We start from the raw sequence: 21,982 nt of genomic DNA, 5'->3' as shown, positions 1-21,982 counted from the left end.
CGGTGCTTTGCTGCTCTCTGCTGCGCCCCTCTGTCCGGGTGACTCAACACACTCATAGACTGTACACAAGGAACACAACGTGCACTTAAAGTATTCACGAAAACACGGCGGCGTATTTTCCCGAAAAAAATACAACCCTCTTGTTGAACACTACGTGTTTTCCGTAGTGTTATTGCGTCTACTGGCCAGCGTCGCCTCAGTGAACGCACCAGTCAGGTTTCTTTGTGTGTCTGAAACTGCATTTCCCACAATGCAGTGCGACACGTGAGCGCGTCGGAGACAGGGAAAAATGCTTTTTGAATAATTTAGTTGTTATCACGCTCTTCTCCAACTTTCGCACACATCTCATTGCATCACAGAGCTAACCTTAACTAATAACTAGTTAACAGCAGTTTATCTCGCGTCACGTGACAGACTTCTTCTCAAAACACCGCAGCTAGCTTACTCCCTCACTGTAGACAGCTAGCCCAACGCACAGTCTATAGAGGAAACATGGAAAACAGGCACAATATTTGACTATAGAGATGGAAAAGATGCAGGCGGCTGCGGTGGAGGCAGCGAAAGAGCTGCCCTCCATGATGTGGGGGCTGGACCCGATGTTTTCTGCCTTCTCCAGGCTGTATGTCAGTGACATCCTGCACATGACTGAGTCCATCCAGGTGCCAGGTAACAACACCTGCCTCCAGAAGACTCACCCTTTTCAGACACTCGCAGTCTTACATACTTTTTAATCTCTACAGGTAACATGTCAGGTGTGATTGTTCAACTCAACATTAATGACAATAATAGGATGTCAACTTATAACTTTGAACTTAGCTTAGTTAACATATCTATCAATGTTAACCAGTTAGCTACCTGGCACGTCTATATCTTTCTGGTTTAGTTTCATTTTGAATTAATAGCATCACTGTACGTTGTTGCAACTTTGAGTGACTGTGAGTTTAACTTGGTTTTTGAAGGTCTCTCTAGATGACATGAGAGACTCCTGGATTGATGCTTTTGACGTGTGTTCTAGGTATTTACTTCTATAACTCGCATCCAGTCTACAAAGTGGATGTACTTGGGACAGTAGTTTACAGGAGAGAAAGGGACGACTTCTTCTGTTATGGAGGTAATGCTGATATTTCAACAACTAGTTTACTTTAAAACTGTGTGTGTATTCCATTGCGTTGCAGAAAATACTACACTTACTAGTTTAGCAATGTCCTACATATGAAATCTGTCTGTGTTGTCGTTTGTGACCCACATAAAAGTGTCAACATCCTCTCCTTCAATATAACAGCTTTGTATGGCAACTAGAGTGTGAAGAGCAGAATAATAATTCACTATACTATTATCATTTGTAAAAAATGTCTGTGCACATTAAACTGTTTTGTGCAATCCATTTACTGTACATATTCTGAAACATAATATATTTCTTTACACTGTATATACCGGTTTAATCACATTTATATATTTGTTACTATGTATTGTTGTATATTTTTATTTCTTTATGCTCCTTCACCCAAGTACTGCATGCTACTTATGTATTGTCTTCTGCTGCTGTAACATTGCACATTTCCGCATTTCAGGACTAATAAAGGACTTCTTATCTTATCTTATCTAATCTTATAAGGCTCTCTAGAATTGCCCGGGTTGCCGGGATGGTGATTGGCAAGCCACAATAACAGCTTTTCAATACATTTGACAATGCTGTTCACCGGAAGGCTAAGTCAAAATTGCAGGCAACTCAAACCCACTTTACTCAGAATTCAAACTGCTCCCATCTGGCCGTCAATTCAGAGCCCCAATGGCCAGCCATAAACATACATAAGAAGTCCTTTATTCCCTATGCCATGCAGGCATTGAATACAGAATCAGGGTATCTTATAATGTAATTTTTATTCTGTTATCCTATGATATTATTATTTATGTTATTTAACCGCTGCTACCTGTTTATCTGCTTTAATTCATGTGGTATGTTGTGTGTGTATTTTATGTACTTTTTCTTGTATTTTTTACGAGAGACGACATTTTCACTGAGGTGGACAATATAATCAGTCTAATCTAATATGTGTTTGATTCCATTTCACCAACTGACACACATGCTCTCTGTTTTATGGTGGCCTAAAAGTTAACAAATAACTTTGGTCTCAAAAGCAAGACAGTCCTTGTCAGATTTTGTTTACCTTTCCTTCTATTCACAGTGGATGATGGGACTGGTGTTATAAACTGCATGTGCTGGAAGAGCGACCTGTTGAAAGAAGAGCAGGATCCTGGTAAATGTGAGTCAGCACATGGTTACACATCTGTGTTAATGCGGTTTATGTTCGCCTCAGCATTAGACACCTGAAGTAGCAGAAGAACACTGAGTTTGCCGAATCACTAGTCACTGAAGTTCCTCTCCTTTTAGGTGGGGCCCTAATACAAACATATGAATTAGTTTGTATTAGGGCTTTGGCATCCTCTTCTCTGATGATGCAAATAACACACATATCATGTTAGTATCAGCAACTGTAGTTTAACAACGCTTTAACAGTTTTTTGACCCAAATGTTCAATGTCAGGGATTTAGGGACATCTAGTTTCAGATTTTCATACTACAACTACTGAAAACCTCTCCTTCTTCAAAGCCTGCAGGAGAACTCACTGTGGCCTTAAAGTAATTTAAAAACTTGAAAGGCCCTCTCGAAAGCCAGTGTTTGGTTTGTCTCTTCTTGGCTACTGCAGACACAATAAGCATTTTGCCATTTGTAGCCGTTTAAAATAAAACAATAAGCTAAGAGTGGTTAAACGCTTCCCCTTTCTTTTTATATATTGAGAAGGGCAGCCTTAATGTCGTGGATCTTTATCAAAAATTTAGTTTTTGGGATAAATTAACTATAAATGGTGGAATCTCTATCAGTCTGTTGTCTCTCTGTATCTTGATTTTCTCACCTCCTGCTCATCTGATCAACTTTAAACTTAGCGGGATGAAAGCTGATGAACCACAGAAGTGTCCACTTAAAGATTTTTGATCAACAGAGAGAGATTTCTACTATTTATTTAGACTGTAAACCTCACATGCTTTTACCATGGTAACCATGTTACGACATTATCAAAAGTCACGCTCCAGTTTGAGGGGCACCGCATTAGTATATTCAGTGTCATACCATGTGTTTATTAACTGGAACAAACCACACTAATATTCTGTATTAAACCTGTCATCTCTAGCTGGCGGAAGTCTTAGTGATGCAGTTCAGGAAGGCTTCAATCCAGTCGCTGAGCTGAAGAAGCTGAGACAGGCCCAACAGAAACGCTGCTGTTTGGAGATTGGAGAGCTGCTCCGAGTCAGAGGACCAGTCAAGACCTCAAGACAGCAGAGAGAAATCATGGCCTCCACCTTCTGTGAGTGAAGAGGACTGCCCTCAGACTCCATGTTTCAATGCTCAGACAAGAACATGCATTAGTTCACACAGTCCTCTACCCACACCGACTTGTGCCTCATAATGTCATTTTTCACTGTGGCATGCTGTCTCATTTTAGATGGCCTGTAAGTCTTTTTCATACACATGTACACAGTCATACATTGCACATACACGCTAGCTCTATCCTCTGCTCATTAATCATGTGTGTATCTGTGTCCATGTGTGTTCCCAGATAAAGTGAATGACCCAGTAATGACAGCCCAGATAACGTGGATGATGGAGGTTCCTCAGCTATACAGACAGTTCTATGACAAACCACTCCAGCTGCAACATAATGCTACGGGGTAGGAACCTCCATCGCCTAACGCACAGTACAACACAGTGAGAGCCCTGGTCGATATCGCCAACGATCGTATATATCCAGTGTTTTGCCCGAAATATGTTCTAACTACCTGACACAGCATTAAGTTTTGTTTGTTACAACATTTAAGCTCTTGAAACAAATGAAAGATTTATTCTCTGGTGTTTCCAGCTGGTTGGTACTCTCTGATTGTTAATCTCTACCTACTCAGTTCTCTAAGAAACTGATCTGTACGATCTACACATGTACATGACACAGTCATAAAGGCCTCGTAGACTATGTACAGCGTCAGGTCTTTTTTTTTTAATGTAGCAGCACAAGCTAACATCACACACGTTTTTGACATATAGTGGCATGTCCATTTTAATGTTTGATGCACTAGTATACAACAGAAACAACTTTTGCATAAATTTAACTTAATTTACATACTGTAGATCAAATATTCACTTTCTGTTTAAACTCGGTTTAGGCTTCCACCAAACTTGGTTTTAAATACATAGTTCTTTTGTTAATATATGCTCTACGACATTATAAAGCTAGTCACTAACCTTTGCTGTCTTCTGTTTGGTGGTGATCAGGGTGTGGGCTGCACGTTTTACAACCATTTCGCTGAAAACTGTTGGATGTTAATGAGAGCAGTAAAGACGATGACAGAAAGATTGTTAAATGCCTCGAGGAGAACTGTGGATTCTTTCATATTACACTAACTGATTTGATCAAATGCGAGCATAGCTTTAAACATTAGTATAATTTATTTAAAGACCTCATATTGTGATTGTTTTACAGGGCCTCGACCATCAGTCCCCTACACAGGGCAAAAAATATCATTCTGGATTTCTTTAAGCAGCAGCCGGTGAGCAGGTTCAGGCCCTATGATGTTCAGGACCTCCTGCAGCCTCTCATCTCCTGCCAGCCTCAAACAACATCTGCTGACCAGGTATGCCAGAATAACATTGTAACCATTTCTTTTAGAATCAATGTGTTTTAAAGGGATGGAATGAATCAAATAAATCAGAGTTCTTTAATGAGAATGGAAAGAGGAATAAATACATAAAAAAAAAAGATTTTACTTCCTGCAACGAAGTTAAGTTTATTCTTAATTTATTATTTAACACTGTTGCAGTTATTGACCATTCTGCAAAGTTGCTATCATTTTAAATCTGTTTGAAAGGCAACTTGCGTTTTACGATATGGAATCCAAACAGATTTTTTTGATGAATCTAAAACTATGCAAGTATGCATCTGTTTTACATGTAAGTTTCTTAGTATTAATGCTGTGCTGTTGTGTCCTGCTCCTCTGTGTTCGCTCAGGAGCCTGTGGCAGGTCCGTCTGGCTGCCAGCAGATACGGCAGCTTCTGAAGGAAACCCTGGAAATTTTGCAGAAAGAGGGCATCATATACCGCAAGGTCAAGTCTCAGGATGAACTCTATCATGTAAGAAGCAGATATCCTTTCTACACATTTCATTGGGTTATTATTGTGAGGCTTTATAAGGGATATATATCTGTCTAATGCTGTCGCTCCTCAATAGGTGACTGCACAGGATAAAGATCTACTCATAGCTGTAAAAGACATCATCAGGGAAGACTCGAGGAGAGAGAAGTGTAAGAACACTTTCTTGAGTTCTAAATTAAGTTGGAAACTTTTGACTAATATATCACTGACTATAGTTTTGGGTTCGACTGTGTGACAGTCTTCTCTATGGCAGAATTTTGAGTGTAAGAGTAGTTAGGGTTAGAAAAAATGGAACACCATAAAGTAGCCTCCATATGACAGGTAATGTTTTAATGGTTTGGATAACTATATACTGTACCTGTGTGTTGACAGTTGTTTCCTCCTCTGCCTGTAGATGCAGAGAAGGGCTGCCACATCCTGCACATCCTGTCAGCAGTCAGGCAGAGGTACAGCCTCAACGTGAACAAAGTGGCACTGGAGCTGGTCCTCAAATCATTGGAGTCCAACAGTGACATTGTCAGCACCAGTGAAAACCATTACACTGCGTTTTAACACAAGAACAGTCCCTATTACGGACACAATATTTGTAACATGGCTTATTGCTCCACAATGTGAGCGACCAATATGAGTAAACCATATGATTTGTATTTTTGTGTTCATTATGAGCCTTAGTAGGGCTCAACATTTGGTCTATTTCATATTACTGCTTTTATTTGATGTAAGTGTGCCAAGTTTTCATGCAAAATTATGAATAAATCATTTGATAGACATGGAGAGTCTATGAAAATGAACTTCTGGGAAGTTATATACATTTGTTAATAAATGTTAATGGCTAAAAAAAAACACACTCTGGTTGTATGCCTCGGTAAACCAGTGCAGTTCATATCTGCATTTTTTCCAGATTCTTATAAGGTCACGTGACCTCTGACCACAAGATATACAGGGATATAGCAAATTTGTTATACGCATAGGTGTATATACTTTATATGCTTCAGATGTTTACATTGAGACACACAGACAAACATAATTTAATATCACCCTGACAAAATAGCATAATGTTTGACTGTTAAGATTTCCAATACTTCATGTCCTAGATTTGCTGTGTAGTATTAAATAAAATTTGGTATGTGTAACATAAAAGCACAAAACCGAACTGAGGACGGTCTCAAAACTAGAGGTTTGATAAAGGGAACATTTTAAATACAGGGCCTTCATGTCAGGTATTAAGGGACGACCCAGCTTAATGTCATTATATCAGTTATCATATTGCCAGGGCTGGATTAACCTGTTATGAGGCCTGAGGGGCAAAAGCCATAGATACAACAAGCTGCCTGTGCAAGTAGGTAAAATTCGAATTTGTTCAGGAATACACAACATGAAAGTATACTACCTACTGACATTCAAGAACAGACTTTAAGACTAAAGGGCCCTCGCGTGGTGGCTCCTCAAAAGAGGATAGTCAACGTTGATGCAGCAGAGGCTGACATATTCTGATTTACCTAGTCTACCTCAAAAGCACTGGACTTTACATTTTACCATAATACAAATGACCTGGGTAATACTTATACCCTTTTTAATTTGAATGTCATGGCAGTTATGATAGGCAAACTAAACTTCAAGAGTAAAGGGTAACTGTCTTTGATGTGCACTTTCAAGTGCAAAGCAGGGTTGACCTGAAAAAACATTCAACTTAGCACTTACCAACACTGATTGTGTTTGGATTCCCTGCTCAACCCTCTCACCTGTATTTTCTGTTTTCACCTTAATTAAACTTACCTTGACAATTGTAACAGGAGCCGAAAAGGACTATACAATGAATGGGGGGGATGAAAAAAAAAATCAGCACTTGTTATAAACAAGTACATCTGCAAGCTATGATTAAATAGAAGCTGATAGAAAAATTGGATCTCATCTTTAATTTCAATGTTTTACTCACAACCTCTTTATTCAATAGGCTGTTATTTTCCACCCCATCACACAACCATGACACAAATTAAAAACACGCAGTTAAACACATATGGTCGACTTCAATCTGACTCTGTCATATCTTCCCCTTGAACCCACAAGTGCTCCACTGTATGTTTCCCATTAGAGTCGCCAGTTTCTGTATCCGTCTAGTCACATTGACACTTGAAACCAGTGTATTTCAAGCAGCAGTGTCTTGTCGAAGTTGGTGTTTGAAGAGAGATGACCGCAGACCCAGTACTTACATGTATATAAAGTTTATTACAAGACGTTTCACAGGTCAGGACGAGCTCTAGAGACTCAGAGACATCACACAGCCAAATAGTGAAAATCTGCCTTGCCTCTGCAATGCGAGACCTTTTAAAGGGGAGTTGTTTACGCCAAACCTAGAGATAAAATGACGTCACCCATAGAGTCTCTGACTAAATTTGGGAATGTGTCGTACCTTAAGATTTAAGGACCTGTTGAAGAAGCTCCCTTCTTTTCCTTATCCATAACCGTTTCAAAGATAGTTAAGAGGAGGAAATTAACAGAACACATCTGGAAATAGTTTTTTGAAGGTCTGAGCATAAGACTCGAGATGCCTTCGAATATTAATATGTCATAGTGTTTTATAACAATGTTCAAAAGAACTATTAGCTGAATACACGACACCAGCAAGGTAAATGACCACGTGGCACTGCTTTGTAGAGTCGCTGGAAATAGATCTACACCCCAAACAGCTCCGGTTAAAGGATTTGATTTGTCTAACGAAGACAGTGGCGGTTTGGGGCACGGGCGAACCGGGCAGCCGCCTGGGGCGGCACCTTCTCATGTCTCGTGGGGGGCGGCACGAGCACTCTGGCCCGAGAAGCGGTTTTCTATTATCTATCATATCACTGTGTGTGGAATTGGCAAATTGGCGCCCCCTGCAACTGCAGCACCCCTGCTTGATGCTGTTTGAGAAAGGGGAAGGGGAGGGGGCGCGGGGGACAGTTCACCTCTGGGTCTCCCAAATGGAATGGCCAAGGGGGGAATCCACTGTATAGAGCAGTGATTATCAAACTGTGTGGGGCGCACAATGTTTTAACGTCCGCATCTCTTTAATGTCGGAGCAGTAAACAAATCGCTCTTTCGCCGTAGACAGGGGTCTGCAACCCGCGGCTCTGAAGAGCCGGCCCTCTGGAGTGGCTTCCTGAAAAGTGATGTATGTGTCGCGGACAGTACACACACACAGGCGCCGGGGCTCCGCCCCCCGCTCCGCTCACTCTCTCAGAGACACACACACTAAATCTGACGACTTTTCATACCCTCCTGGTGACTGGTGTTTTGGAGACTGACGTGAAAGCACTTATCGTTCTGCAGTTACTATCTTCAACGCGCAGCAGGTTCTGGCGTGAGCCCCTCCGCGGTCCCAACGCACTCACAGGCGGTCCCAGGAGTCCTGCACAGTGGTGCCGACTCCTCAGTAAGGAAAGTAGATATTGGCTGTCCTAAAAGTCGCTAGATGTCGCTAAATGACGTCATTGCCTAATTTGCATAATGTAATGGTCGCTATAGGACGTACAGAAAGTGAGAAAAAAACACCCTAAATATGTTTAGAACTAAATATGAGCTTTCTTCTACAGAAGCGTATTACATGCACTTCACAAAAAAAATTATTCTGTTTTTCTGAGATAATTATCTCGGCAATTCCGAGATAAATGCCCAAAGAAATAAAAAATCAAAGTGAACGCAATACGTTTCCATATTCTTCTGTTAATTCTTTTTTTTTTATCTTGCCATTGAAGTAGGCCATCACTTCTCAAAATAACTTCATGACTTTAATGCTGTATCTTATGGAGGACCATACATGACATAAGTAAAAATAAATAAATAAATAAATGTATAAATAAATACAGAAATAAATAAATAAATGAATGAATAAAAATGGAAATAAATAAATAAATACAGAAATAAATAAATAAATATGTTAATACCAAAAGAAATGTCAAAAGAAAGAAAGTGGAACAGTGGAAACAGTGAAAACATAGAGCTTCTCTGGTCACATCTGCTCAGAGATCAGCGGCTTCATGTTCAGAGCAGAGGCGGCAGGTGGTTTGTACCGAGCTGGAGTTTCTGTTTCCTCCTCCTCTCGGCTCGCTCCTTGTGCTCATTACAACACGAGACGTGACGCTCACAGTCAGGACTACTGACAGCTAAATCATCCCAATAAAAAATAACCTTAACTAACCCTCTGAACTTGAACTAGTTCATTTTAAGTGTGAACTGGCTCAACGTCCCAAACAGCTACTGGACACCAGCATTGAAAGGCAGAAGTAGTAGGGCTGGATCATTACACTCCTGTGACCAATCCTGCATGAGACTGCGGTTAGGCCCGCCTTTGTCATTAGCATAAGGACACTGCAAATGCAAAGGAAATGTATCAGGGAAAAAATAAATGTTAAAATATATTTAAGACATTTCTTTTGACATTTCTTTTGGTATTAACATATTTATTTATTTATTTCTGTATTTATTTATTTATTTCCATTTTTATTTATTTATTTATTTCTGTATTTATTTATACATTTATTTATTTATTTATTTTTACTTATGTCATGTATGGTCCTCCATAGTATCTAGACCCACATACATAAATCGATTTTGTCCTGTATTGTTAAATGTTAGAATATCAAATTTAATCAAAAGGCTGTTATGTGGGGTGGAACTGCTAGCTCTACGTCCAGCCCTCCTCCTTTATCCGGACTTGGGACCGGCAAAATGATGCAAAAGAGATACTCTGGCGTATCTTGCAACTCTATGATGTGCGCCACAAGATGATGTGCGCTGCAGGATGAAGTGCGTAGCAGGATGATTTGCGCTGCAGGATGAAGTGCGCCACAGAACGATGTGCGCTGCAGGATGAAGTGTACCGCACGATGATGTGAGTCGCAGGATGAAGTGCGCCACAGAAAGATGTGCACAGCAGGAAGATGTGCGCCAATGTGCGCCCCAGGATGATGTGCGCTGCTAGACGCACAATGATGTGCGGTGATGATGATATGCAGCAGGATGATGTGCGCTGCATGATGATGTGCGGTGATGATGTGCGCCGCAGACGCAGGATGATGTGCAGTGATGATGTGCGCAGCTGGATGATGGGCCGCAGGATGATGCCCTGAGCAGGATGATTTGCGCTGCACGATTATGTGCGGTGATGATGTGCGCTGCACAATGATGTGCGGTGCACAATGATGTGCGGTGATGATGATATAAGCTACAGGATGATGTGCGCTGCACAATTATGTGCTGTCGTGATGTGTGGCAGGATGATGTGCGCCGCACGATGATGTGCGGTGATGATGTATGTGGCAGGATGATGTGTGCTGCAAGATGATGTGCGGTGATGATGATATGCGCCGCAGGAAGATGTGCGCAGCAGGATGATGTGCGCTGCATGATGAGGTGCGCCACACGAAGAGGTGAGTTGCAGGATGATGTGCTGCATAGGACGATGTGCGCCGATGTGCGCCCCAGGATGATGTGCGCCTTAAGATGATGTGCGCTACAGGATGATGTGTGGTGTTGATGTGCACGTTGCAGGATGATGTGCGCTGCAGGATGATGTGCACCGCACAATGATGTGCAGTGATGATGATATGCGCTGCAGGATGATGTGCACAGCACAATGATGTGCAGTGATGATGATATGCGCAGCAGGATGATGTGCGCTGTACGATTATGTGTGGTGATGATGTGCGCCACAGGATGATGTGCCCGCACAATGATGTGCGGTGATGATGTATGCAGCAGGATGATGTGCGAGGTGAGGTGCGCAGCAGGACGATGTGCCCCGATGTGTGCCCCAGGATGATGTGCGCTGCAGGATGATGTGCGCTGCATGATGATGTGTGGTGATGATGTGCGGCGCACAATGATATGTGTTAATGATGAAATGTGCCGCAGGATGATGTGCGCTGCACGATTATGTGCGGTGATGATGTGCGCGGCAAGATGATGTGCAGTGATTATGTATTGCAACAGGATGATGTGCGCTGCACAATGATGTGCGCCGGCAGGATGATGTCCGGCGCAGGATGATGTGCCCTGCACGATGATGTTTGGTGATGATGTGCGCACCGCAGGATGATGTCTGCTGCAGCACACGATGATGTGCGCCGCACAATGATATGTGTTGATGATGAAATGTGCCGCAGGATGATGTGCGCTGCACGATTATGTGCGGTGATGATGTGCGCGGCAAGATGATGTGCGCCTCATGATGATGTGCAGTGGTGATGTATTGCAACAGGATGATGTGCGCACCGCAGGATGATGTCTGCTGCAGCCCACGATGATGTGTGTGGCACGATGATGTGCGCCCCAGGATGATGTGCACTACAAGGTGATGTGCGGTGATGATGATATGCGGAGCAGGATGATGTGAGCCGCAGGAGGATGTGCACTGCAGGACTATGTGCACTGATGTGCGCCACAGGATGATGTGCTCTGCAGGATGATGTGCGCATCACGATGATGTGCGCAGCAGGATGATGTGCGCCGCACAATGATGTGCGGTGATGATGATATGCGCAGCAGGATGATGTGCGCTGCACGATTATGTGTGGTGATGATGTGCGCCACAGGATGATGTGCGGTGATGATGTATGCAGCAGGGTGATGTGCGCGATGAGGTGCGCAGCAGGACTATGTGCCCCGATGTGGGCCCCAGGATGATGTGCGCTGCAGGATGATGTGCGCTGCATGATGATGTGCGCTGCAGGATGATGTGTGCCGCATGATGATGTGCGGTGATGATTTGCGCTGCAGGACACGATGTGCGCTGCAGGATGATGGGCTCCATGATGATGTAAATGGATTTGTATTTATATTTATATTTACAATGATGTGCGGTGATGATGATATGCGCAGCAGGATGATGTGCCCTGCACGATTATGTGTGGTGATGATGTGGCCACAGGATGATGTGCGGTGATGATGATATGCGGCGCAGGATGATGTGCGCTGCAAGATGAGGTGTGGTGATGATTTGTGCATCGCAGGATGATGTCTGGCACAATGATGTGCGCTTCAGGATGATGTGCCCTCCAAAATGATGTGCACCGCATACATCATCCTGGGGCGCACATCACCGCACAACATCGTGCAGCGCACATCATCCTGCAGCGCACATCATCTTGCTGCACATATCATCCTGCAGCGCACATCATCCTGTGGCGCACATCATCCTGGGGTGCACATTGGCGCACATTGTCTTGCGGCACACATCATCGCGGGCGCAATTCCATGTAGAACCGCCACTGAGTAGCTTAATGCATTTTCAGCTAATGCAGTATTTTTTTTTTTGGGGGGGGGGGGTCCAGTCCCCATCTTGTTGAATACCGCATGCATGTTGTTTCTGTGTGATCGTTTTTTGTTGCCAAGGAAATTAGTATGTTCAGATAATTAATACAGTTAATTTTTTTAGCATGTGCCTGAAAAAATAAATAAAAATCCTTACAATTTCAATAGGGCCTCACTCTCTGTCAGTGCCTGTCAGTGCTCGGGCCCTAATAATAATAATAATCCTTACAATTTCAATAGGGCCTCATTGTCTGTCAGTGCCTGTCAGTGCTCGGGCCCTAAAAAGTGACAAGTATAAATTGCAGCCTGTGTCTGCAGCAGTGTGCTCGTGTTGTGCGCACGGGGGCAGTGTTTGGTCGCTAATTGGCTCTTTCATGTGGAGCAGCCTGCTGCTGATTGGTCGTCGGCGGAACATCTGTATCCATAGTTCCAGCCGCTCGTGTCTCCGGCCAGAAAGCTGATCGTGACTCAGAGGCTGGAGCCTGTCATCTACCTGGTTATTATAATGACAGCTCACCGTGTGTGTGAGAGTGCCCTGTAAGCCACAGCTCATCACACTGAAACACATCCACCACCCTACAGCGGGGCCAGATGTTTCAGACGCATTGTTTCATATCCTCTCAAAGTTATGGGGAAAGAGTCGAGCCGCTGCCGCATAATGTTTATCAGTGGCTCAGTCGTGTCGCGGGGAGGCAAAGCTACATGCTGATGATTTCCCAGTGCCTTTTTTCCAAGTAGCTGAGGAAGTGAGTGAAGCCCATCCCACTCAGCTCCCTAAATTCACTGCGGGCTGCTGGAGCCGGGGGCCGCTGGGCTGCATGTGCCGGTGCTAACGCTGCGTCCATCCTGTCTCCTCCAGGTGCGATGCGGATCCTGTGTGCGGACACCGCGGCAGACACAAAGGAGCGCGCCTCACTTTCTGTTTTTTAAAGGTAACCACCTCGATCAGCGCCGGTATATGTGTGTGTGTGTGTGTGTGAGTGTGTGTGTATGTGTGGGGGGGGGGGGCTGATCGCTGGAGATATCCGTCTGCGCCCATTTCAACGGAGGGCGAGCAGCGCGCGGCTCTAAGTGGACTATCGACAAGTTTCTGATTCCGGGAGGAAGAGGAGGAGGTGGCGGGCTGGTGGCGGTGGTAGTGGTGGTATAATCGCCAGCTCTCCTCGAGTGGAGTCCACAGATTGAACTGCTCGATGACACACCGATGAATGTTGTGATTTCGCTGCCGTGATACGAGGAGGATCCGCGCGTCCGGAGCCGCCGCAGCTGCCCGGCTCCCTCCGCTCTCCGCCCGCCGCCTCCACATGCAGAGCCTCTGCAGGGTCAAGATGCAGTTCCGGACTGTGCTGGACGTGAAAGTCGTGGACGTGGAGAAGAGGCGCAATCCGTCCAAACACTACGTGAGTTGCCTGCACTGCCTAATCTGTGACACATTTACCTGCCCCCCCCCGCACAGCTCGTCCCATGTCCGCGGTGTGTCTGTGTCCCTCCGGCCTTTTCTCAGTCTCAGCGTGTCTCCTCAGCGCCACATTTAGTCCAATAAACGCAGTTTAGCAGACAGCAGGACCACTACCAAGCTAGTGTCAGTGTTACTACCCTTTTACACAGTCTGCGGTCAGGGCTTAGGCACTGCACTGTTTTACAGAGATGGAGGTGAGCTGTCAGTGCTGCTGTCAGTGAGCAGCCTGGATGTGTCCAGCACTGTAACCTGGGGCTGCAGGTGATCGTGTTGAACATGACTTCCTTCCACACAGTGTTCATGTTGGAGCCCTGCTTTAATGCTTCCATGTGCTGTCTGTGGTCACCAGGTAAATAACTGAGGACCTAATTATATTCATGATCAGTTTCAGACAGTGCAAGCTCACCTGCATCTCTCATTGAATTGCAAGGTGTGTGGGCAGAACTTCCACTCATTTTAGCCTCATAACGATTCTTCATAGTAGAGGATTTCATTCGTAGAGCAATAACACAACAGGGTATTTTATTAATGTAGTTTATAGTCTCATCAAGAATAGCTTCAATGAAGAACCTTAATTTAGACAAGACAACGATCCTTATGTGCACTGTCCAGGAACATGCCCATAATCCCTGGAGACTGGCAGGTTTAATGGCAAACACAGACAGAATGAGGTTATTTGTTGTTTTACTGTCCTGTGTATCAGGACACAAAGGGTGTTCTATTTGGGGAAAATGTGTGCTGGTTTATTTTGGTTGGATGATTATGAAAGACTTAAGTTGTGCCTCAGTAAGGGAAGTTTTGTAGTCGCAGATGGAATTTTAAGGCTATCAGATAATGAAGGCAGATTTTTTTTTACTTGTAAATCCGAGCTGTATTTTAACGTACTGCTGCAATTTAAACCCATGAGATGCGGGCACGTCTGTGGACGTGACACGAAATGATGAAAACAATCAATCAAAAGTCTCCAGGTCTGATCCATTCTCACGTCTACAATGGAGATCCCACTCTCTGTGAAAGGATCACTGGATCCTCAAACTTCACAAAATACGTCTGCATCCAGTCCAGTTGACTAAATAATCTAAAAGGTACATTTAATGGCTGTTCTGCACCTTTTAATATCATATATGTGATCTTCATCAGCAGGGAGAGGTTTCCTGGTTGTTATGGACTCGTGCACATGTAGTTTAGCTCATGAAGGACCTCTCATCCACGGCCTAGAATTTATAAGAGGTTTAAAGTTCATTCCAGACTTTGGAGACATTTGGCAGAATAATCTTGGAAGGTGTTAGACTTTATCTTGGTTGATTTTTAAGTTGTGTCATTGATTATTTAAAAATAATCTAGGTCAATGCTTTCACCACTGACAACAGGCTTCAGTGATTACTGTTACCTTCCTGAACTTTGCACCCTGTGGCCTTATCAATACCCCACTTGTTATTAGAGCCTTTGTTGGGCCTCTGCACTTAATGGCCGCAGTTCAGATCCTATATCCAGCTCATAAACAAGTCATAATAAATGACCATCATGAAAAGAAAATGATCTTGTTCATATGTATTTACAGTCCTGCGGACCCTCGGGTCTAATGATATCTTAGCACAACTAGCACACTTGTCCTTTGAAAGGGAGGATTCACAGGGATCCTGCCATGTGTTACCATATATCAGTCATACCGTACCTGTTTTACAGAAATGAAAATATGTTATGAATTCTGATGTAGTAATTTTTCTTGTCGATTCTAGAACAACGTAGGGATTTGATGTAGTGCATCGCATCACTAACACACAAGCACTGCATTTACTGTGAGTGCATAACATGGGGTGAAACTGATCCCTAAACTCTGACCCTGTCGAAGCAGCACTGTAAAGTGCCTGGGGCAAAAATGAGCCAGGGGTCCCTATTGACACCCCCTCCTCCGTTCCTGTCAGTCTTTGTGCATTGTTCCTTCAAGTATTCATCAAGTATAGTGCAAACAACAGAATCAAAATGGCAGCCTAATTATAGTTTGCCTAGAGCTCTTGAAACCAGTACTCCCATACTGGCGTCCATAGCTGCCCTCAGGTTTGCTGTGTTCCAGTGAATTTGTGTATACTTGATTAGCACAACCTAATTTATGCTCCATCATGTAAGAACGACTACAAAAGAAATGCAAAGGTTCTTAAAACAAGATGTTTGTAAGATAAGGAACGATGCAAGTCATGCCTGAAGACATTGCAGTTAATATTCTGCTTCAGTGATGCAAATTACCAAACAGATTAATGTATTTAAATTAAGGCTAAACATATGATTTGAGATTGCTGTGGCCTTGTGGAACCTTCTTGGTGAACAAAAGATGATAGTTTAGGATAGCATTGAAAATGGATACCGGGGAAACAGCAGCTCTGGATTTGTTAAAAATAGAAAAATACACTTACAGCATCAGTACCAAAGCTTAGCCCCGCCCACAACATTTGAGGTCGGGAAGTTCGGTCTGGAGTCGCTCCGTTGGGGAGAAATTATGCCCGGTTCGAAATCATCCGGACCAATCAGATTGTCAGGGCGGGCTTTATACGATGATAGACAGATGATCAACGGTAACGTAATCAACCACGTCATCAAAGTGCCCTTGGGTTGAATTTGTTTCCAACAAACATGCCTGCCGCTGGAGAGCTGAGATGTGTAGATGCTGCCATTGAGTCTGTTTTAGAAGACATCGACAGCGCATTAATTTTGAAAGAGGAACAGAGAACGTGGAGGCGACACCAAAGCGCTGCGCTAATCCCTATCGCGCAGGCGCTTGGCTGTTCACACCGGACACTGATGCAACGCCCAACATTTGTCTTTCTTGGTGTTGTCTTTATACGAGGATCATACAACTCACTGTACTTCTCCACTTCAATTATTTATTTAATGTCATCCATGTTGAAGAACTTCGCTGTTTGCTCCGTTAAATGCCGGGTGTCGGGGGTAAATTACGTATTCTCCACTCAAGCATATGTGGAGAATACGTAGCCCCCTCTCTCTCTCTTTTTATCTGTCTCACTGCTTGTGTGGCTGTAGTGGATGGGCAGAGGGGGACATTTAATAATGTCATTGGTCAAATTAAAACTCCAGGACAACAGAAGGGGACTTCAAAGTGTGGGATGCATATTTGATCATTTATATCATATAAGATATGTCATCAATATAGTTTAAAATCGTTTTTCAGTGTGTTTCGTGGTGCGATACACTCGCGTCAAGCGCAAAAAATAGACTCGACGCCGAAACGATCGCTGCACAGAGCGAGGCAGCCTGGCGCAGCGCGGCGTTTCAGCCTCCGGTGTGACCCGCACAAAGTTTTTACATGGGAGTGTATGGGAGCCAGCTGTTATTTAAGGCTTGGCGCTGCGCTGAAGAGTCGCTTTGGCATCGCTTCAGCGTCCGGTGTGAAACCCGGCGTTAGTAAATAACTCACAATGCGTTGCTTAACATACGTCACATACTACATTGCTCTGATTGGTTGTAGGTCTATCCAATTGAGCGAAGAGGAATTTTATTTCCTGGTCAGTTGAAACACGCCCCATAATCACAGCCCAATGGAGCGGTCTCAGACTCACATTCTGACTAGAATTGTGAGTCTGACAACGTCAGGCTAGTTTTATGCTAATTCATTAAAAAACCTAATCACTGCTTGTCTCAAGGTTGGTATATCATGCACAGACACTAGACTCACTCCCATGCTGGTCTTGCCATGATCTTTGTTAAATGTGATGGCCCACAGTTGAAATAAACTGTTGGGCTCATCTTTGGTATTTATTCTCAACAATTGCGACTACTTTTATTACTTATTTTTCAAGTTTCCCCTTTGCTGGAGAAATAAACTATTATCTGATTTAAATAATCAAATAAATAGCATAATTAATTAATTCAGTCAAATTCACTCTCAACAAGGAAAATTCTAAAAATTTTAAACTTAATACACACCTTGAGAACCAATAATTGGACATATTAGACTATAATTCTGCTATTACTATTATCAACTCAGACTTATTGTTTCCATAGTGTAGTTTGTCAGTGTGATAGGAGCTGCCCAACTCAGTTTACCTCCTGAGGTAGACTTGTTGAGTTGTAGCCAAGCTGTCTGTAGGGTGCAAAGATTCTGAAACCACTGTCTCATATCACAATATAGAACAACAAAGCCATCATACCACAATTCCCAAGCCCTGCAGATACAGCCTGTTGAGCTCCCATCATTTTTAATGTCAATTTGATGTAACACAACTCATTTTATTTATACATTATAACATAATTAACAATATAACACATGCAAATTACCCTAATGAGCATTCTATTTTGATTTAAGGAAAGCGGTTTATTTTACAAATATGACACATTACACTTGTTATACTGCTTCCGAACTATGTGTAAAGTTAAAGGGGACAGGGGTTGATCTGAGCATAGCTGTGCTCTGCTTTGGACTCCCCTGTCTCAACGGGCCAGTCTGTGGCCTAGTTTCCCGAGCTACCCCGTCTCTGGAGACAAGACGAGCCACTGTGAGAAGGAAAAGGAGGGTAAGAGAGAGGGAGAGCGGGAGGGGAGTAGAAAAAACGAGAGAAAGACAATCTGTGGCACCCATTGAATCTCATTTGTAATGTTTGTGAGACCAGCTGGAAATGCTTATCCTGTGAAAGAAAGGGGGGTTGAGGCTTGGGGCTTTGTCAAAGGGAAGTGCTTGTCGGACCGTGGGGTAAGCTGGATCGCTGGGTCACAGACACCTACCATCAACGCACGTACACACACACACATTCTCCTCTTGTGGACAGTTGTGTACATGTGTTTGCAGGGGAGGAGATAAAAGAGAAAGCAAGGTTGTGCTTTCGGCCATGTTTACTTTAAGCTTCTGTTTCCCCGACAAGTACCAGTCCCCTAACATTTCATTTTCTAGAGACTCCTGTGCTGCTAAAACGCCCAGACTGGAAGACGGTGTTGTTATTTGGAACCATAAACATCTCTTCAGAGAGCTGTTGTCCACTCAAATATTTATTGGCCTATCACACGAAGATTGATACTTCAGTGAGAAGGGTCCCTGTTTTCAGATGCTCACCCCTAACTGGCAACAGGTGGTGGTGGGGACTTTTTTTTTAAAAAGGTGACTTGTTTTGGTGTGGCCATTGATTGGTAGAGTGTTAAGACTAGCTGAAAGTGCTCAAGGGATGAGTGTGTGAGAAAGAGAAAAGGTCGAGGCGGGGACAGGGGCTTAGTAAAGTCGATGTGCTTGATGCTCAGTTTGCTGAGCCCTAACCCAGAGACTGATACCGACAGGAGTATATTCTGGGCTGCATGTCCCGGCACAGGTTGTTGACAAAAGCGCAGGATGTTGTCATTCTTTTTATGCATGAAAAAAAGCTCTATTCCAATAGCAACATGTCTCTTGTCTCCTCTTCTGTCTGGATTAAGGGAAACATCACATGATGTGGTGATCGAACATTGCCTCCAGCACCCTGGTGATCTTTCTCCACAGCTTGAGCTCTGATTACATCACCCAGAAATGCTGATGATCTGTTGAGAGACAGAACATGTGTGGGCACCATGTTTGGCCTTGACTGTGCTGGCTCTGGTGTTGTTTTCATGTAAAAATGACGTTCCCAGCATCCCTCTATGTGTTGTTTTGCAGCGTCAGTCTGCTCTGACATGTGCTTTTGTGTAAGAGGATGAAAGACTGTGGAGCAAAGGGGACAGAAGAGAGGAATGATGGCAAGGAAGAGATGGCGTTGTCTTGTTGCAGCAGTTTTCGTGAGATAACTCGATAGTCAGGGAAATTGGCTAAAAAGTTATTAGAATCAGACTGGCTTGATTAGCATAAACATATATTCTTTCTCCACGGAAGTACTCAAGCATGATTTGTTTGAAATATTTGATCTACCTAATGTTACTTATCGATTGAAATTATTCCACTTATCACTGATTTTGGATATTGTGGCGGTAGCGCAGGTGCACGCATTTGTATTAGAATATGGTAGACAGCCACAGTCTAGACATTTAATGGGAAACACTTGGTAATAATAATAATATAATATATTAACCAAAATGTACAATAAATCATTCAAAGAATATTTCCCCATCACTTCAAGTTGAAGGGTACACCACTGATCTATTATGACCACCCTACTCTGCACTGCCCTCAGCTATTTGGTGTTACTTTTGTGGTTCACTCTCACCTCTCTACCCTGTACTGTTTTCCTGCAATAGGGTCTATTAAAATCACTATGAGCCATCTGCTCGGCAGCAAACAGCTGACAGACAAAGTTAGCAGCTAGCTAGTGAACATAGTTGAGTATTAAGGAGCTTAAATTCCTGATATTTCCCTTAGGGATTGGTGGAGACCAAAAAGAGCACGAAAAGCAGGGTGGATATTGGACTCAACAGGAAGAAAAGGAAAAAATACTCCAAATGAATGTCAGTGTAGTTTCATGCCTGCTGGGTGTGTAAATAGGCAACTGTTCCCTACAAATTCCACATATAAACTTGATGAAGTGAGGCAGGGTAAGGAATTCATTCTCAGCTTTGTGAAAGACTTGAAAGCCTTGAAAGTAAAGTGTTGGAATGTCTTAAATTTGAAGATTCGTGACATTACCCTCAAACTGAACTTACAATTAGTTGCTTCAACATCTATGAGGGGGGCATAACATATGCTATATTGTATGACTAAGAAGTCACAGTTATTTAATTGAAACTTATGGCCACTGTTGTGCTGATGAAATATGTCTTGGTGTGGAATATTTAATGGGCACAGCTTTGGAGGTCTGTGAATTGTTTCTTGTTGATTTGAAATTCACATATTTAAGTCTTTTAAAACACAGTTGACTGGAGTCTGTCCAACAAAAACCCACAGTTGAGCAGTGTCTGTTGTAGTAGAAGTGGTTTCCATGAGTACATGACCTTGTCCGACTTTTTACTTTGCTTGGATCTGATACAGAATTACTTTAGGATTGTTTAATCGCGCTATACAAGTTTAAATAGTTTCAAGGTGACACCAAAGGTGCAAAGGATGTGCCTGCTGATATACACTCTTCCTTTGTGCCCCTTATCACTTTCTGTGCCCACCACAGGGGAACAGAAGGCTGAGTGGTCTTTGACCACGGTTAAGGAAACTGAGGCGTGTGTGATTAAAAAAAGAGTACTGTATTGGCTGTTTTTTTTATAAAAAAATTCTATCTACCGTTAATTTCATAAGACTAACTTCAAAAGGAATTGTCCCACAGTTTAAGTCGCTGTTGTGCCTTTTTGTTGGCTTTCTGAGAAACAGCTAGGAAGAATTTGCCAACCTTTCTTGTCAAGTTCTTAACCCATCTGGTTAAATTTATAGACTAACTGACTACATTAGACCATCAGACTATGAGTTTGCAGGCCAGCTTTGGTTCAATGTGGAAGGACTTTATTCCCATTCAACAAGAATTTTTCCAAACAAACTTCTTTTAGCCAGATCATTTGTGCTTTCATGGTCTAAAAGTAAGATGGGTGTCTGTTTTATATGTTACTTTAAATATAGTAGTTTAGGCGGGGTTCACTGCAGTTAGTGGCTGGGCCCACATTCTCTGCCCCACCAAGCACTTCACTCTTTTGCCTTCTCTTCTTGAAAACTGTGACACTGGGTCCTGGCTTTCCTTCGAAACTGTAAGTTATTCCCTTTATTCCTTTGCTATCAATACTTTCTCCTATAGTTACTGAACTGTGTTTGTGTTCATGTTATTGAAGAAACAATTACTTCATGAGAGGCAGAGGGGAAATATAAAGTAAACTTGACATGAATATTCATAGCCCTTTCAGACGAACACGGTGAAATAATCAGAGGTCCAATTTGTTCCGTCACAAGAATTCCTTTTTCTGTCTTTGCCTCTGAGCAAGAATAAAACTTTTGTTTTCAAGTCCCACTTTCTCAGTGGGAATAACAGATGTACACGTTCTTTTCTTGCTATGTGGGACACTGAAGTCCCCAAAGCCTTCTTTGAGTTATCAAGTTTTTTCCTTGTCATTTGTATTTTCCCTGTTTCTGAATCAAATTGTTGACTCCTTTGAA

At 43.0% G+C, this 21,982-nt stretch overlaps 2 protein-coding genes across 3 annotated transcripts in view; both read left to right on the top strand.

Moving 5' to 3' along the window:
* Window positions 1-254: 254 nt before the first annotated feature.
* stn1 (STN1 subunit of CST complex) lies at window positions 255-5,992 on the top strand. The gene is made up of 9 exons (XM_062387518.1): window positions 255-666; window positions 1,016-1,111; window positions 2,187-2,264; window positions 3,192-3,365; window positions 3,618-3,729; window positions 4,533-4,683; window positions 5,058-5,180; window positions 5,278-5,350; window positions 5,596-5,992. Exons 1-9 carry the CDS (start codon window positions 525-527, stop codon window positions 5,751-5,753), a joined length of 1,107 nt encoding a protein of 368 aa, XP_062243502.1. The 5' UTR covers window positions 255-524; the 3' UTR covers window positions 5,754-5,992.
* Window positions 5,993-13,548: 7,556 nt separating this feature from the next.
* Window positions 13,549-21,982, top strand: part of sh3pxd2aa (SH3 and PX domains 2Aa) — a 108,851-nt gene continuing 100,417 nt past the window's right edge. For both annotated transcript variants that reach the window (XM_062387737.1, XM_062387736.1), the window contains exon 1: window positions 13,549-13,891. In XM_062387737.1, the coding sequence (XP_062243721.1) occupies window positions 13,796-13,891 (96 nt within the window). In that variant the 5' untranslated portion in view covers window positions 13,549-13,795. The remainder of the gene's footprint in view (window positions 13,892-21,982) is intronic.

The sequence above is a fragment of the Platichthys flesus genome, chromosome 5 (genome assembly GCF_949316205.1).
Source record: "Platichthys flesus chromosome 5, fPlaFle2.1, whole genome shotgun sequence".
In the NCBI taxonomy this organism is placed as follows: Eukaryota; Metazoa; Chordata; class Actinopteri; order Pleuronectiformes; family Pleuronectidae; genus Platichthys; species Platichthys flesus.
Note: the sequence above shows the minus strand (reverse complement) of the source record. Positions and strands in the feature narration are given on the sequence as shown.

Excerpts from the sequence above, each read along its gene's own strand:
- stn1 (XM_062387518.1), top strand. The coding sequence starts at position 525 with ATGGAAAAGATGCAGGCGGCTGCGGTGGAGGCAGCGAAAGAGCTGCCC. Across the intron at positions 667-1,015 it reads TGAGTCCATCCAGGTGCCAG|GTATTTACTTCTATAACTCG; the intron begins GTAACAACACCT and ends CGTGTGTTCTAG. Across the intron at positions 3,730-4,532 it reads CTGCAACATAATGCTACGGG|GGCCTCGACCATCAGTCCCC; the intron begins GTAGGAACCTCC and ends ATTGTTTTACAG.